General features: G+C 32.6%; 1 protein-coding gene across 1 annotated transcript in view; it reads right to left on the bottom strand.

The window, feature by feature from the left end:
- LOC106680218 (3,4-dihydroxyphenylacetaldehyde synthase 2) overlaps positions 1–1,162 on the bottom strand; it is a gene marked incomplete at its 5' end in the record, with an annotated part of 20,873 nt that extends 19,711 nt beyond the window's left edge. The window contains 2 exon segments of the mRNA XM_067045032.1: positions 859–972; positions 1,042–1,162. Coding sequence (XP_066901133.1) covers positions 859–972; positions 1,042–1,162 — 235 coding nt within the window.
- Between the last annotated feature and the right edge of the window lie 288 nt (positions 1,163–1,450).

Raw genomic sequence — 1,450 nt, 5'->3', positions numbered from 1 at the left:
TAATAAATTAAAATACCAGTGCATCGTATTTCCACGGCTCATGCTTACTTATCTTGTCGGTCTATGGTGCTCTTCACATTTAATCCGCTCAATAGCTACTCGTATTTTTTCACTCGCCCTCTAGTGAGTGGCTGATTTCTATTTTACTAGCATTCTTTGAACTAGCATATTGTACAGTTCACTGTCAATCATTTCTTTCAATTTAATATTTCATTTCACTTCTGAAGATTTACGCCCTTCAAGGTTCTTCAATAGTCCACAACAGGCCCATTTATTTATTTCTTTTACCTTCTTATCCCGAGCAACAATAACCCTAATTTTCTTTTGTATAAACCGAAATAGTCTAAATTTACTCAACGATAAAATAAGATTTATTTTGAAGATGTATCAAAAGAAATGTATTTCGTAAATTCTCACTACCCTCTCCCTAATATCAAACCTTACAAATCCATAGAGTTTAGAAATAAAAAAAATAATTCAATGTTCTTACCATAGAACTTTATTTTAAAATTAAGAGTTCTTTGATTGAAATTCTTTAGTAACCTCCAACACTACACTAATCCAATATTCCAGACAATAACACCAAGAGGATCCTTTCACAGATGGCAAACTCACATTAAGAGTATCCTAATCAACTTAATACTACTTAAATACTTACTACTGAAATCAAGAAAACTGGTGAGCTTCGTCAGCAAACAGAAGACACATTTCTTTTTTTCTAATCTATATCCGTTATACATCCCTTTCCTCAGTTCCCTCTTAAAAGCAAATTCAATAAAAGAGATGGATTCCACCCATTCTCATTACCTCTTGATATCAATCCATATACCCCTAGTAATAAAATAAAAAATTTCTCACCCAGTTAAATCCAACGCAGCCAATCCCAGAACAAAGTAAATCACCAATTACACTAGGGTACGAGTGTCCAGCTGGAAAATATGCGTTAAACATGGGTGAATTCCAATGTGTGATCTGAAACATTAATTCAACATTATCACAAGAGGTATTTTAGTAATAAATCAACATTGGAAAACTACATACTCCAGGCATTATTTTTTCTTCTATGTCAGGAATAATTTGTCTCCAATCATCTGGATGTTCAGGTGCTTCTTTAGGCATTATTTGATGAAGATATCCTGGCTCCACTTTTGGAAGTACAGTCCTACAAATGATTATAATTTTTTTCTATTTCTTTCTTTATTAAACAGTCCTCTTACTACATTGTGACACTGATACCTGATAAAACAAGATTTTCCCTTTTAACTAGTGGAATTACGAAGTGCCCCTGAGTCATGAAATCATGTCAAAACGGTCATAACGACTAATTTCAACCAATCCGTTCCCCTATAATTATTATGTTTTAAGTCAAAGTTTATAAGACTAGAAAAAACATCCCAAATTTATATAAGCGATTTTCTGGATTTTAAGGAATATTTGGAAATGTAATCTA

The sequence above is a fragment of the Halyomorpha halys genome, unplaced genomic scaffold, assembly GCF_000696795.3.
Source record: "Halyomorpha halys isolate HHAL.00 unplaced genomic scaffold, Hhal_1.1 Scaffold251.1, whole genome shotgun sequence".
NCBI lineage: Eukaryota > Metazoa > Arthropoda > Insecta > Hemiptera > Pentatomidae > Halyomorpha > Halyomorpha halys.
The sequence above is the reverse complement of the archived record's forward strand: the minus strand, read 5'-3'. Positions and strand labels throughout refer to the sequence as shown.